Source organism: Cornus florida, unplaced genomic scaffold (genome assembly GCF_030987335.1).
Source record: "Cornus florida cultivar Cherokee Brave unplaced genomic scaffold, ASM3098733v1 CherokeeBrave_3.0.0_Hap2_Chr07, whole genome shotgun sequence".
In the NCBI taxonomy this organism is placed as follows: Eukaryota; Viridiplantae; Streptophyta; class Magnoliopsida; order Cornales; family Cornaceae; genus Cornus; species Cornus florida.
In genome coordinates, this window is record NW_026775577.1 from 79,778,306 (window position 1) to 79,793,518 (window position 15,213).

The 15,213-nt window shown below is 38.0% G+C and overlaps 2 protein-coding genes across 2 annotated transcripts in view; both read right to left on the minus strand.

Moving 5' to 3' along the window:
- The window catches only part of LOC132267333 (callose synthase 5), a 62,724-nt gene extending 48,036 nt beyond the window's left edge, over window positions 1-14,688 (minus strand). The window contains exons 1-12 of the mRNA XM_059768480.1: window positions 14,571-14,688; window positions 14,375-14,471; window positions 14,047-14,157; window positions 13,827-13,955; window positions 13,642-13,734; window positions 13,056-13,147; window positions 12,788-12,914; window positions 12,542-12,679; window positions 12,377-12,453; window positions 12,182-12,260; window positions 11,977-12,102; window positions 11,761-11,875 (exon numbers count right to left, since the gene is read on the minus strand). Of these exons, the coding sequence (XP_059624463.1) occupies window positions 11,761-11,875; window positions 11,977-12,102; window positions 12,182-12,260; window positions 12,377-12,453; window positions 12,542-12,679; window positions 12,788-12,914; window positions 13,056-13,147; window positions 13,642-13,734; window positions 13,827-13,955; window positions 14,047-14,061 (991 nt within the window). The 5' untranslated portion in view covers window positions 14,062-14,157; window positions 14,375-14,471; window positions 14,571-14,688. The remainder of the gene's footprint in view (window positions 1-11,760; window positions 11,876-11,976; window positions 12,103-12,181; window positions 12,261-12,376; window positions 12,454-12,541; window positions 12,680-12,787; window positions 12,915-13,055; window positions 13,148-13,641; window positions 13,735-13,826; window positions 13,956-14,046; window positions 14,158-14,374; window positions 14,472-14,570) is intronic.
- Window positions 5,085-8,056, minus strand: LOC132267332 (uncharacterized). The gene is made up of 2 exons (XM_059768479.1): window positions 6,999-8,056; window positions 5,085-6,672 (listed from the first exon to the last, which is right to left on the minus strand). Exons 1-2 carry the CDS (start codon window positions 7,339-7,341, stop codon window positions 6,638-6,640), a joined length of 378 nt encoding a protein of 125 aa, XP_059624462.1. The 5' UTR covers window positions 7,342-8,056; the 3' UTR covers window positions 5,085-6,637.
- Window positions 14,689-15,213: the final 525 nt, after the last annotated feature.

Genomic DNA, 15,213 nt, shown 5'->3' on the forward strand with positions numbered 1-15,213 from the left:
ATGTTAAAAGGGTCTACACAATAAAGTATCATGCAGACTGTTGTTAAGCATAAAACAAAAGTGTAGGCTCTAATACCATGTTGTTAAGCATAAAACAGAAGTCAAGAGAGAAATGAAGCACGAAGAACACAAGGATATTATGTGATTCAGCCACTAGGGCCTACATCCACGGCACAAAGAGCCTAAAGCGCTACATCACTTTATAATATATTCTCTCTTGATCTTTGTATACAATGATCACCTCTATTTATAGGTGAAGAAATAGAGGTGATAAATATGGAAAATACATTAATGGAAGATTCCTAAAATCAATACCATAAATCACTCCAATCAATATTCTATTATAGGCTAGAATCTCTCCCATGATATTCTCATATCAAATATTCTATCAAGGAGTAATTTAAGGATTCCTATAATAATATTTCTAAATATAACATTTTGTAACACAGACTGAACAATTGAGAGATATAAAGCTCGTTTAGTTGCAAAGGGCTTTACTCAGACCTATGGAATTGATTATCTAGAAACTTTTGCTCTAGTTGCCAAGATAAACTCTATACGTGTTCTTCTTTCTTTGGCAGCTAATTTGAATTGGCCCTTAAATCAACTGGATGTAAAGAATGCTTTCCTTCATAATGACTTGGAGGAAGAGGTGTCTATGACTATGCCACCAGAGTTTAAGCTTGCCAATGGTCAGAATTTAGTGTGCAAGCTAAATAAAGCCTTGTATGGGTTAGAGCAGTCGCCATGTGCTTGGTTTGAGAGGTTCAGCACTGCTATGAAAAGAGTAGGGTACACACAGAGTCAGGCAGATCATACTCTCTTCATCAAGAAGCACCAGGGCAGCACCACTACCCTTATTGTATACGTTGATGATATTGTTATCACCGGAAATAATCCAGAAAAGATTCGTCAAATGAAGTCATTCTTGGGGATAGAGTTCGAGGTTAAAGACCTCGGATCATTGAGATACTTTCTTGGCATCGAGATGTGCAGATCAAAGAAAGGTGTGTTCATTTCTCAACGGAAGTATGTGTTAGATTTGTTAGCTGAAACAGGCAGGCTTGGAGCTAGACCCAGAACCATAGGCTTAATGATGTAGATGGAGACTCATTAGATGATGTGGGAAGATTTCAATGATTGGTTGGGAGACTGATTTACTCATCCCTCACGTACCCAGATATTGCCTACACTATTAGTGTGATTAGTCAATTTATGCATGGTCCACGTACACCTCACCTTAAGGCAGCTCGTCATGTTCGCTACCTCAAGGGTTCACCTGGTAAGGGGATATTGTTTGGCAGTAATGGCCACTTGCATGTTAAAGCCTATACTTAAGCTTTTGAGCACGGTTTGTGACAGATTGACGATCTAATTCAGGATATTGCACATTTGTTGGAGGTAATCTTGTTTCATGGCGAAGTAAGAAATAGTCTGTAGTAGCTAGATCTAGTGTAGAGGCTGAGTTCAAATCCATGGCACATGGAGTTTGTGAGTTGTTATGGCTGTGTACGATGTTGGGTGAGTTGGGTTATCCTGTCCGCGAGCCGATGAAGTTGTACGGTGACAACAAGGCTGTCATTAGCGTTGCCCACAATCCAATTCAACATAAGAGGACAAAGCACATTGAAGTCGATCGACACTTCATCAAGGAAAAGTTTTGTCTTGGGCTGATTTATACTCCATACGTTAACACCATGATCAAGTTGTTCTTTTGCCTAAGGGTGTTAGCAAGAGTTGCCTGCAAAATATGTTAGTCAAACTGGGGATGATAGATATCTTTGCACCAGCTTGAGGGGGAGTGTTGTCAGGGCTTATTTGTTATTACTTATATAATGTTGGGGCTTATGTGTAATTTCTGAAACTTGTTATTATAAATAGAATGTGGTGGGATGAAAGTATTCTCTCTCTCTTTCCCCATATCTTTCTCTGTTTCTCTCATCCATTTTCTTCTCTTTTTCTTCTTCTTCTTTATCACTTACTCTTGATTTGAGTATATCTTAAAGTCAGCATATATATATAACATAACAAATATAAAATACAAAAGAAGAAGAAGAAGAAGAAGAAGAAAATTATTCAAATATGCACGCTAAAAAGAAGAATTTTAAGAATTAGAAATAGAAAAAGAAAAAGGAAAGAAAAATGAGAGAACTTTAAAAGGAAAAAGTTAAGAGTTTCAATTAAAATGAATGAAAATTTGACTTTTGTTTTAAGGGAAATTTAAGGAATTTGAAGAGTAAATGAGAAATAAAGAAAAAATAAAGAGATAAATTTAGAAACCACAAAAAAATTTAGGGGGGGCGGTGTATAAAATTTTTCATATATATGAAGAAAAAAAAATACCACATATATTATAGAGTGCGGGACAGGTCATAGGGGGCACATGCCCCCTAGGCCTTCATTGGCTCGGTCCCTAGAGCATAGGTTCGGCTTTCCGACTGCGTAATCATGCTTCCACGACAACAACCGAGAAGAGAACGTCGTAGGATGCAATTCCGGCCAAGCCCTTAGCCTGGCAAGTGAAAAACGAACTCGAGAATCTGGAGAGACACGTGGAAATGTTGAACCAGCAATTGGCTCAACATGTTATCAACCCGCTAGTTGATGACAACTTTCCGATGGAGGATGACCTATCTAACATCAGAACTTTTGCGAAACATCCGTTTTATATTTCGCGTCGCCATAGATCACCCGACGATCGGATCGATCATCGTTGGGAGGCGAATATCAAATTTGAGATTCCTGAATTTCACGGGAGTGGGAGAGGAGTTTATCGATCGGCTAAATACCACTAAAAGAATTTTTGAATACCACGAGATACCAAATCACAAGAAGGTCAAGCTCGTAGCTATTCGTTTAAAGGGTAAAGCATCGACATGGTGGGAGAAATTACGGATTACCAGAAAGCATAGATGTAAGCCAAAGATTGTAGAATAGGAGAAAATGAAGAAAAAGTTGAAGAAACAATTTTTGCATTTTAATTATGTCCAAACGCATAATGCGAGGCAAGGTAGCGGTAGTGTGGAAGATTACACGAACGATTTTTATGAGTTGTTACCACGCAATGACCTATCGGAGCGTGGAGAACATATTGTGGCACACTATTAGAGCGGACTAAGACCCAACATACAAGAAGTTCTGCTCTCACATTCATTTTGGTCAGTTTCGGAGGCTTATCGACGAGCTTTGGTGGTGGAGAAACAACAAAACAATAGGCGATTTCAAGATTGAAAGAAATTTGTATATTGCCTTCCTTTGAATGGTTTACAATGCTTTAGTTAAATAGGACATACAAGGGGCTAAAAAAAAAAGGAAACTACAAGCTGACTACAAGCTGTGACAGTAAACTACAGGCTGTAATTACAGGCTGTATACTAACAGAAGCTACAGGCTGTATACTAACAGAAGCTACAGGCTGTGCACTAATAGAAGCTATAGGTTATACACTAAAATATCCCCTAAAATCTGGTCATTGACTATCTATATTTACACGCCTATCATATCCCCTAAAATATGGTCTTATTAAAACCAAATATCTCTTTTTCAACACTCCCCCTCAAGCTGGCTTGTAGATGTCTTCCATAGCTAGCTTGCTTCTTAAAACTTCAAACTGTTTCTTGTGTAGTCCTTTGGTAAGGATGTCTGCAGCTTGTTCAGTAGTAGAGACATAAGGAATGCAAATCATACCACAGTCAAGCTTTTCCTTGATAAAGTGTTTGTCAACTTCCACATGTTTGGTTCTGTCGTGGAGGACTGGATTATGAGCAATTGAAATGGCAGCTTTGTTGTCACAGTAGACTCTCATTGGAGGAGAAACAATAACCTTCAAATCTTCAAGGATTTTTTTTAACCATATAGCTTCGCAAATCCCATGGGCGAGTGCTCTGAACTCGGCTTCTGCACTACTCCTCGCTACTACATTTTGTTTCTTGCTTCGCCACGTGACTAAGTTTCCTCCAACGAAGGTGCAATATCCTGAGGTAGATCGTCTATCAACTATACTGCCTGCCCAATCAGCATCTGTGTACACCTCCACTTGTAAATGACCTTGTTTCTTGAACATAAGTCCTTTACCTGGTGAGCCCTTTAAGTACCTCAGAATCCTGTACACTGCTTCAAAGTGTTCCTGTCCAGGAGAGTGCATGAACTGACTCACCATACTGACTGCAAATGCTATATCTGGGCGTGTGTGAGATAAGTAAATTAGTCTTCCCACCAATCTCTGATATCTTTCACGATCAACCATATTCTCGGGTTCGGCAACTTCTAACTTCAGGTTGACTTCAATTGGAGTGTCAGCAGCTTTACACCCGAGTAGTCCTGTCTCATTAAGCAAATCAAGTACATATTTTCGTTGATTCACGAAAATTCCTTCTCTTGACTTGGCAAATTCCATTCCAAGGAAGTATTTTAATGCTCCCAGATCTTTGACTTCAAAATCTTTAGCAAGTTTCTTCTTCAGTCTGGTCGACTCTTCAATGTCATCACCTGTCAAAATTATATCATCCACATACACAATTAAAATGGCAATTTTCCCTTCCTCACCGTGTTTGTAGAACATGGTATGGTCTGCCTGACTCTGATGATACCCATGACTCTTCACAGCCTTTCCAAAACGTTCAAACCACGCTCTTGGAGACTGTTTCAAACCGTACAGGGATTTTTTGAGTTTACAGACTTTGCTCTGACTGTGTTTTCCTTCGAACCCAGGTGGCAAGCTCATAAACACTTCTTCTTCCAAGTCTCCATTTAAAAAGGCATTTTTTATGTCCAATTGATGTAATGGCCAATTAGAATTGACTGCCAACGACAATAAGACTCAAATAGAATTTATTTTTGCTACAGGAGCAAACGTCTCTTGGTAATCAATGCCGTACGTTTGCGTAAAACCTTTCGCCACAAGTCTTGCCTCGTACCTTTCCACACTACCATCAGCTTTACACTTAATAGTGAAAACCCATTTACACCCAACAGTTTTCTTTCCTTTGGGTAAGTCAACTATCTCCCACGTTCCACTCCTTTTAAGAGCATTCATCTCCTCTAACACTGCTGATTTCCAATTCGGATCATCTAGTGCTTCCTGATGTTTCTTGGAACAAACAAGTGAGAAATATTTGAAGTAAAAGCCCTATGTTTATGGGAAAGTTTATCATAAGACAAGTATTTGGCAATGGGATACTGGGTACAGGTTCGGATTCCTTTTCTAACAGCTATAGGGATATCAAGGTCTACAGGAACTTGGCTAGGTGTCTCTGTACGATTAGAAATAGTAGGGACAACTGTAGACAAGTTAGGATTTAGAGTACCTTGAGTGTTCAGGGAGTCATTGCTCAGGACCTCTGATTGGCCTTGCTCAGGTACAATAGTAGGCTCTCTACTCTTTTGATGAGTCTTTTTTCTGTTATAAACCAGAAGCTCAGGATTCGGATTTTTTGGAACCGTTGGTAGGATTTCTCCCCCTGTTGGAGATACAGTAAGGCTCGGCAGATTAGGACTAGGAGGCCCCGGGTTTCCTGATTCTAGAACATCATTTTCTTGTTTAAAAAGATCAGTGTTTGGAGTAATAGAGTGTGAGACAATAGTTTTAGGTAAGGGAATATTAGTAGAAATCTCCCAAAAATTTTCTTCACTCTCTTTCTCCCCCTGAAGAAAAGTTTTCTGAAAATAAGGATGATTTTCTAGAAAAAAAACATCCATACTGATAAACATTTTTTTTGTTGTCGGATTGAAGCATTTGTACCCCTTTTTATTCGGGGCATACCCAACAAATACACATTTTTCGGCCCAAGGATCCAATTTAGATCGAAGTCTACTAGGTAAATGGACAAAGACAGTGCACCCAAATACTTTCAAAGGCAGGTTTGAATAAATCCGAGTTTCAGGAAAAGATTTTTTAAGGCTTTCAAGGGGTGTAAAATAATTAAGAACACGAGTAGGCATCCTGTTAATCAAATATGTTGCTGTTAAAACGGCTTCACCCCACAAATACTTAGGAACATTCATTGAAAACATGATGGCACGAGAAACTTCAAGTAAATGTTTATTGTTTCTTTCAGCAATTACGTTTTGTTGGGGTGTGTCAACACAAGTGGATTGGTGAAAAATTCCTTTTTCTGTTAAAAAACTTCCTAAAACTTCATTAAAGTATTCGGTGCCGTTATCAGTATGAAGAATGCCAATTTTTGTTTGAAATTGATTTTCAATCATCATATAAAAATCCTTGAATAATTTTTCAACTCCAGATTTTTCATTCATTAAATACACCCAACACAAACGTGTATGATCATCAATAAAAGTCACAAACCATTTTTTTCCAGAAAGAGTTGTGATCCTAGAAGGTCCCCAAACATCGCTATGGATTAAATAAAATGGTTTTGATGTTTGGTAAGGTTTAGGAGAATACGTAGTACGATGACTCTTTGATAAAAAACAATTCTCACAATAAAAAGATGAACAATCCAATCCTTTAAACAAAGAAGGAAATAATTTTTTAAGATAAGGGAAACTAGGATGCCCTAGTCTAAAATGCCATAGCATTATTTGTTCTCTAATAGGGATAGAACGAAAACTACTCAAACCTTGAGCCTTTTTATTACTTGAAATATCATCTTCAAAATAGTAGAGACCATCTATCATCTTAGCACTGCCAATCGTCTTCCCCAAGCTCTGGTCCTGAAATTCACAATAGGATTCAAAAAAGATAACACGACAATTAGAGTCTTTGGACAATTTACTAACTGATAAAAGGTTACAAGCAAGCTTAAGGACATGAAGGACAGACTTAAGATCAATAATTTTTGAAAGTTTCACTAAACCTTTGCCTGCAATAGGAGAATAAGAACCATCAGCTATTCTGATTTTTTTTTCAGAGCCAGAACAGGGTGAATAAGTTTGAAATAAATGAGAACAACTTGTCATATGGTCAGAAGCCCCTGAATCAATGATCCATGGGGTAACACTGGAATTTGAATGACAAGATAAGGCCTTTGGGTTGTTACCTGTTTGAGCAAGAGAAACATTAGGAGTACCAGATGAGGAATTGAATTTCAGCAATTTTAGAAGATGATCCATCTGTTCTTTGCTGAAGGGAAGTGCCTCGGCTTCATGAGCTGATGGGGCTCGGTTGAATCTGCCTTCCTGGTTGAATCTGCCTTCCTGCTTACTCTTCCAATTCGCTGGTTTACCATGAATTTTCCAGCAGGTTTCACGGGTATGGTGAGGCTTGTTGCAGTGGTCACACCAAAGACGGGGCTTTTCATTATGTTTCCTGCCAATATTCGCTTCAGATGCGACCAAGGCAGAGGTCTCAACAGCACCATTTGATAACTTTTTTCCAAGCATGACCAGCCTGCGACTTTCCTCTCTTCGAACCTCGGAGAAGACTTCACCGATTAAAGGCAAGGGTTGTCGTCCAATTATTCTGCCTCTCACTTCATCAAACTCGACATTGAGTCCAATGAGAAACTTGAAGATGCGGTTGTCTTCCACCTTCTTTTTGTAATGGTTGCAATCTTCAGGCGATTTCCACTCATAATCGCTGAACAAATCAAGGTCCTGCCACAAACGTTTCAGAGAGTTGAAATATTTTGTAACACTGTTATCTCCTTGACGGATCTCTCCGAGTTTCAGCGTTAGTTCATAGACTTGAGACTGATTTCACAGGTCTGAATACATTTGGTTGACATTGTCCCAAAGTTCTTTTGCTGTGTGGTAACACATATAATTAGAACTGATGTCCTCCTCCATAGAATTCACCAACCAGGTCATCACCATCGAATTCTCTGCATCCCAGGTCGAGTAGGATGGATCTTCAGGTTTTGGTTCCTTCTTTTCTCCTGTTAGGTAGCTGATTTTGCCTCTGCCTCGGATATACATCCGCACGGACTGGGACCAGCGAAGGAAGTTTTCACCATTTAGCCGAATTGTGGTAATCTGGACGGAGTGTGTCTGAGAGTTTTGGACTTGGGACTCAAAGGTCTTGGTCTTGGACTCAGGTATGTCATCAGACATGGTGATTAGAGTTGTTTGGAAGAGAAAAAAAAGGAACAGCTAGGGGTTTTTTTTCCAGAAGAATCGGTAAGATGCTCTGATACCAAATAGGCGATTTCAAGATTGAAAGAAATCTGTATATTGCCTTCCTTTGAATGGTTTACAATGCTTTAGTTAAATAGGACATACAAGGGGCTAAAAAAAAAAGGAAACTACAAGCTGACTACAAGCTGTGACAGCAAACTACAGGCTGTAATTACAGGCTGTATACTAACAGAAGCTACAGGCTGTGCACTAATAGAAGCTATAGGTTATACACTAAAATATCCCCTAAAATCTGGTCATTGACTATCTATATTTACACGCCTATCATATCCCCTAAAATATGGTCTTATTAAAACCAAATATCTCTTTTTCAACAAAAACAAGCAGGTTTTGTGCTCCAGCAGCACTGCCACAAGGTTGCAGTCCACTTTTAAGTGCAAATCAGCCTCTACAACAGTACAAAACGCCCAACATGTGGGACAGCAGCTGCCACTTTTTGGTGGTGTTAGAGAGCAGGCTGCCACTGTAGAAAACTTCCAAAATTATGGAAGGCCAGCAGGCCAAAGTCAAGGCGGAGACCTTGGGCTGAAGTGTTGCAAGTGTGGAGAGCCTGGGCATAGATCGGCGGAGTGCAGAAAAGATGAAAAACAGATTTTGATCAAAGACGATGATGCAACCCCAGAGGTAGAGCCAAAATATGATGATTATCCGCAGGTAAGAGGATGATGAAATCTTATATGGTGATTTAGTTGAATTCTTGGTTATGCAAAAGCCCCCTTTGCTTCCAAAACATGAGGATGATAAAGTTAAGGAATTCGATACGGCAAAAGAAGAGGATGGTGACAAGAAGTTTGCTATTGAGAAAGAACAACATGGATTAGCTGATGAATGGGTCGAAGAAATTTTCAAATTCCATGTCCAAGATGGAGTGGAGAAGTTTAGGCATCAAGTTTGTGAAGAAGGATCATTATGTGAATCGATTGTTGATGAAGAAGTTATTATTCCAGAAAGTGCTAGTGAAGATACGTTGGTGTCGTGTTTTGAAGGTTACTTGGCAATGTACGGAATAATTTTGTGGCAAACAGGACTTTTTTGGTTGGGATTGAATTTAGTGCAATGCTTCTTGCTCCTCTTACTAACTATTTTGAGGATGATATCATGCATCTCGAGGTTTGGCAATATGAGGACCGAGCTCATAGTTATCTCGGTATGAGAGTTCACCGTGAAGTGATCATTCCAGCATGTCCATTGGATACAAAATGGCTTGATTGTACACTTACAGGTAGAGGCAAGGTGAACTTCATATTTGCTCAAACATTGCAATCAGACAAAAAAAAAAAAAATTTGAAGCAAGATTTTGTAGCATTAAGATCAAGTCCTCAATGGTATGAAATTTTGTTCATACTAATATACGATGAGCCACTTTATTCGTAGTGAAACTCGAGGGCAAGTTTTTTCCAACCCAGGGGGACTGATGCAGTCAATGATTTTATCAACTTTGTGATCGTTGGAAACTTTCCATATTCTGCTTTTTGAAAACTTTCCATGATATGATTTTTGGAAAATTTTAAGTAATTTCAGACTTTCCATGTTCCATGATCTGTCCTTTATTGTAATAAAGCCAATTATAATAGGATTGCTAGGAGACTCTATATAAAGGGTGGCTAGGGTATTGGAAAGAGCGGTGATGAATAATATTCTTAATAGAATTGCAGCAACTGTTGTTTGCTTGTCTTTTTTCTCCTTGTTCTTGCATTCCTTTCCTTCTTCGTTTATTTTTCTCTTGCTTTAGACAACAATTGTTTGTCCTCTCTTGGTAAGGCGGCATCATGGTGTACATATTATGGCTGCTCAGAATAACTTTTTTTTTTTTTTTTTGTTAAGTGGCTGCTCAGAATAACTTCTTCCACTATACACTTAGCTTCACGATGTTGATGAGACTATCCATCTAGCTGTAATCATTGTCCAACTATTATTAGAATGAATATTCTCCAAGATATGGTTACCTCTTGAATGTGCCGTCAATGTTATGCTTTTGCATTGCTTAACTAGCTCAAGTTATATACTGGGACTCTCTTTTCTTAGAACTGCTAGGACTCCGTTGCAAGAACATTTTTACTTCTTTCTTCTAAATTGTCAAATGAAAGTTGTCAATTGGCTGTCTTCCCCAAGACTTGTTATTCCTCTCTCCTTCATCCTATCTGTTAATCTTTTTCTTATTTTTTACATTTTTATCCATTTCTCATTCTTTATATTTTATATTGAAACAAGTTTAAAGTATTTACTAGAAGTATCATCCCAGCTGCCCACTAAATTATTCCAATTCACACTGTTTATTTATAACTATATCTACCACATGTCAAGTGGAAAATTTTCTCAAGTTCGTTTATTAATGAAAAATATTAATCAAAATAAGAAATTAAAACAAATGATTCATGAGAAATAAAACCATGAGTGACAACTTGTCTTACAAGTGTGAGGTAAAAAACTTGTTATGTCAAAATACAGAATCACAACATCTGCAAGCATCAAAGGTGGGACGCTTAGTTTATTCTTGGGTGCCTGTTCTACTTTATGTAACATTGTCTCCTCTTCTATTGCCCAATAAAAGACTTCACAAAAATAAGTTCTACATCTTATTAACCAAAAATATGCAGCAATGACAAGGTGCGTCTAAACAAGGAATTGCCAAAGCAAAATGATTTCTTTGAACAAAAATGAATACATAGTCTTTTAACATTGTGATGTTGTGGCCCGAATTTTGTTTTGGCCAGGGACGTGATGTGATCCGGTTTTGGCCCAATTTTTTTGGCCCATTTTCCTCTTGTGGGTCATGGACCCAGTTTTAGAATTCTCTTATAACCCAGCATATAATGGATTTTAGGTTTGGGAACTGTAGCGAGAGAACACTAAAAAGTAAAAACTGCAGGAAAGAGAGAGAGAGAGAGCTAGGGTTTGGGGATGAAACTTGTAATCTCCTGATTTTCACATAGTGAAATCTTTCACCGGATCTTCATCGTGGACTTAAGCTTTGACGAACCACATAAATTTTTGTGTTCTTTGTGTGTGGCGTGTTTTACTTTTCTATCGTGAGTCTGGACTGTGTTCTTGGTTCGTGGTGTTTGTCATAACAATTTCAATCTAAGAAATGACATGTAGAAGAATATGTTAAAAGTAGTATCTTTCTTTAACCAAAAAAATAACCTTACCTTTTTTCATTTGGAAACTGTTTTAACTAGTAATGTCTATAAAAGACTCGACACAATGATTTAAGGTTTATAAGGCTCAAGACAGATTTTACAGAGGGTCAACATTCGCAGTCTTCTCAATGAACAATAAAAGGCAATTAGTTAATTCTCATCCCACTAAAGCAGGCTGCTGGGAGGGGCACTGGAACATTATTTTGCAGTAAGTGACTGCTGTCAGACTCAAACTCAAGTCCTCAAACCTGTGCACTTGAGCTTTTATAATTGTGTCAAGCAATATTTCACCAATCATTCAACAAGTCAAACGATTTTAATTTCAATTTTTCCTTCGTTTAGATAATTTCTTCAATAATTAAAAATAAAACGAAAACAATAAATGAGATAACTACAGCATCTTGAGGCACATAGCTTCTTGTTATAATGTCAAAAGTTTAAGCAACATTCTACCATAAAAATTGACAATGTTAAATGGATTGTGCTAAAATTTGACTATGTCAGCTATGAAATTAGAATTACATACTTTGCAAAAGGCGAAGACAAGCAGCTGTGATAAAAATACTTGCTAGATAGTATAAGGCATCCTTCTTTAAAATGTTCGTTGGAGAAATATCATTCCATCCGACAATAACCATAGCCTGCAACAGAACAGTTCAGACACTTAATTTTTGACACAAACATCCAAAATAAGGAGTGAAGATGATTGTCTGTTAGTAACTTATCTGTTGCACTTAAATACCTGTAAAGCCAATATATAGAATGTCCACAAACGATCAAAACTGCGAAAAGTATGCCAAAATGTTCGGGTCTCAACAAAATATGATTTGCCTGTGCTTCTAGACGTTCTATGATTTGCCTGCTTTCCCTGTCATATCAGCTATATCAAGAAAAGAATCAACAGATTAGAATCAAAATAAAGAAATAATATCTGCATCTAAGAGTACTTGTGCCATGTCACGTGTTGATTTGAAGAAATCACCATCATCACGCATAGGCCAACCCAAAGAGAAGCAATCAGACGACCTGAACAAGGTGAAAAAAATCATATATCAGAGCAAGTAAAGAAACCCAAACACCCACTACAATCTTCATTAAAAAAAATTAAAACTTAAAAGTTTTAATGTAAACTCCCTATGTACCAGAAGTACTCATTTAGATCATCATAGTTGCACCAAGATGAGTGAGGGGCCTTTCCATCATTGCACTTCTTGGCTTCCTGGAATATCATTAGCACCAATGCATCATGTCTAAAAGAGAAAGGCTGAACGTTAGACAACTGTGTGCAAGTTTACTTTAGAAATTACCCTGTCAATTACTCGATAAAGGGGCGTTATAACCTTCCGAAGGAAAGATTCATCGTCTCCACCATAAGAAGGCTTAATGTTTTCTCCAGTTACAATGCTGACATTTCCAGCCAATAGACCATGGAGTTCATATGCCATCTGAACATATATTGGGACATTGCTATGAAACATGTACTAAAATATAAAACAAATAATTAGTTAACTTAAACTAACACCGGAGTCTTAACAGAGGAATGAACTACTCACATTATGAAAAATGTAGCATAGGCACTCTGGCATAAAGCGCACGTTAGCTGCTTCACCCCAGATAAGAAGATAGAGGCCCATGTAAAGTATCTTTCTCTGTTGCACTTCTTGTTGCCCTTGAGGGAGCCTACCAGCATCAAGATTTGAATATTTTAGTATCAGACACTCAGATCATACATAATATCAATTCAAACTATAAAAGCATAAAGCATAAGCATGCGCGACAAGTCCTCTAACAGAAGTAAATGCAGATATAATTGTATCTCACCGTAAACTGTGTTTTCTTCCCAAGAACTTGCACCATGTTTTGTAGTTCTTGAAAATCTTGTTCATGACTGCATCAACAGCTCGATCATCAAGCTGGATTAGAGGAATACGTTAAAATTTACCAGTGCCCAAGTGTGGAGAGAGATAAAGCATAACATTAAATAGCATACAGACATGAAAAAAATAAAAAGACAGACGTAGAGTCTTTCTTATCACCCCACCCCGGGCAGGTGACTAGAGGGGTGCCCCCGCCCTAATCCTTTCTAGACATGTTGCAGGCCCCAATGCCACATGCCAATTTTAAACAAGAGAAAATGATTGTGAGGTTGACCTCAAGGAGGGGAATCAAACTCAAGACCTCCACAAATCAGACACAGAGGCTTACAAAGATAATTGTTTAATGGTGCGAGAAGTAACAACAAGCACAAACACACGGAGACAATGAAAATAGCATTCAGTTCAGCTCTGAATTTGGACACAGCATAAGCCCCATCAAAAGTAGGACATTGATGTTTTAACATCACAGATAATGCTACAAGCTATGAAACGCAACATTGTAACAATAAATATGAGAAATCAGTGCATGCCTTGTTAAGAGGCTCAGGCTTGGGAATTAGTCTTATATGAACATTGGCAAGTAGCAGAATTAAATGCTCCCTCTGATTCCTGGCATTGTCTCTCTGTGGACACCAAAACAGTTATAAGGCATATATTAAAATCTTTCAATGACTCTAACCATTCAATATCCAATTCTGTAAAACAAAACACATGCCTGAAACCCAAACATGGCCCTTAACCAATCAAGAAGGTCCAAGTCCCCAGCTTTTTGTCTCTGCTGCTCAAACGCAGCCGGCCAGTTCAAGCCTCTTGTATTCCAAAGTGCAGCCACAGCAGCCTTAACCTAAAAATATGCATGCTTATCATGTCAATTGATGTTGGCACTATAATATACTGAGAGATATGGATGTGTGTATATCCTCCATGGTAGGTACCTCCTCGAGCTGCATGACAGACTGTGATGTGCCAGCAGAATCCAGAGGAAGAATGTTATACGGAGCATAAATTTCCTTCTTTGCCTGGACATCTTTTGCCGCGGCAATAATCTTCTCACCAAGATAAATAAAATAAAATAAAATAAAATAAAATAAAATAAAAACATTGATTTCTGTAGCAAAATCATGACGAACAAACACACCAAGATAGCTACTTCGGACGAAAATGTGTGTTGTGTGTGTGTGTGTGTGTGTGCGCGTGTGTTTTTGCCAAGGAATATCTATCTCTATAAAAAGGCAATTAACAACAACAGATGGACTGGCTGACCTCAGGAGCAACTTCTTCAACTTTTTCAGTCTTGTTAACGGCACAGAGGACTTCAAAAAGCACTCCGGCTGTCTGATAAGCTTTGCCAAGTTGGGCTCTGTCATATACATACATACATATATAGATAAAAAAGATATGGTGGGTGGGTTCTTTGTAAAACCAAATCAAAGTAATGTGTTAAATTATTTGAATATACCTGTCTGCTTGCTCTCCCTTGTCCAAAGCTCGAATGTAGTTCTCATAGTACTGTTGGTAGAAGCTCTCTATTTCCCTTGCATCAGTCTTTTTCACACGAGAGGCAAGACTTGAAGCATTGTCCTGAATTATTATTATACTAGTAAGTATCGAACACTATAATCACTATTGTTATTATATTATCATCATCATCATCATCATCATCAACACTCCTCACCACAATACAATTACTACCATATCATTTTTCACTTACTACACACACACACACATATATAATATCCAATTCTTTTGTTCAACTTTGTGCAGTTTTTGGACAAATGCAGATGATCAAATTCAGAAAACAAATAGTGCATGCGCTATATGAGTAGTGTGTGTGGTAATCAATCAATGATCAAGTAAATTTAATAAAATGGTCGTACACTATGTAAACAGAAGAAGAAGAAGACTAACCTTTGTGTTCGGGAGTACGAATTTGAATGCGTAATTAATTTAATTTATATTGTAAATTTAAGGCTTGATTTGGTGCTCCCAACACAAAGCATAATCCCTTTTCCTTTTGTTTTTCATCTTATGGATTTCAATTGCAGCGTGAGAAAACGAATAGCCCTAAAGCTAAAGCCTGACCCAGAACTCTAGGTAGGTAA

Excerpts from the sequence above, each read along its gene's own strand:
- LOC132267332 (XM_059768479.1), bottom strand. The coding sequence starts at position 7,341 with ATGCTTGGAAAAAAGTTATCAAATGGTGCTGTTGAGACCTCTGCCTTG. Across the intron at positions 6,673-6,998 it reads TGTTTCTCTTGCTCAAACAG|GACCAGAGCTTGGGGAAGAC; the intron begins GTAACAACCCAA and ends TGTGAATTTCAG.